At 58.9% G+C, this 535-nt stretch overlaps 1 protein-coding gene across 1 annotated transcript in view; it reads left to right on the forward strand.

Moving 5' to 3' along the window:
• LOC103584396 (B-cell lymphoma/leukemia 11B-like) overlaps positions 1 to 301 on the forward strand; it is an 83192-nt gene extending 82891 nt beyond the window's left edge. The window contains exon 5 of the mRNA XM_008565420.1: positions 14 to 301. Within this exon, the coding sequence (XP_008563642.1) occupies positions 14 to 301 (288 nt within the window). The remainder of the gene's footprint in view (positions 1 to 13) is intronic.
• The last annotated feature ends 234 nt before the right edge of the window (positions 302 to 535 follow it).

Genomic DNA, 535 nt, shown 5'->3' on the forward strand with positions numbered 1-535 from the left:
CGACACGTGCGAGTACTGCGGCAAGGTGTTCAAGAACTGCAGCAACCTGACGGTGCACCGGCGGAGCCACACCGGCGAGCGGCCTTACAAGTGCGAGCTGTGCAACTACGCGTGTGCGCAGAGCAGCAAGCTCACGCGCCACATGAAGACGCACGGGCAGATCGGCAAGGAGGTGTACCGCTGCGACATCTGCCAGATGCCCTTCAGCGTCTACAGCACCCTGGAGAAACACATGAAAAAGTGGCACGGCGAGCACTTGCTGACTAACGACGTCAAAATCGAGCAGGCCGAGAGGAGCTAAGCGCGCGGGCCCGGTGCCCGCACCTGTACAGTGGAACCGTTGCCTGCGACAGAATGCTGACCTGACTTGCCTCCGTGTCACCGCCGCTTAGCACCCCGCGTGTCCCCCCGGGGCCCAGGGAGGCGGCACTCCAACCTAACCTGTGTCTGCGAAGTCCTATGGAAACCCGAGGGTTGATTAAGGCAGTAAAAATTGTGGAGCCTTTTAACTGTGCAATAATTTCTGTATTTATTG

The sequence above is a fragment of the Galeopterus variegatus genome, unplaced genomic scaffold (genome assembly GCF_000696425.1).
Source record: "Galeopterus variegatus unplaced genomic scaffold, G_variegatus-3.0.2 Scaffold198, whole genome shotgun sequence".
Lineage (NCBI taxonomy): Eukaryota > Metazoa > Chordata > Mammalia > Dermoptera > Cynocephalidae > Galeopterus > Galeopterus variegatus.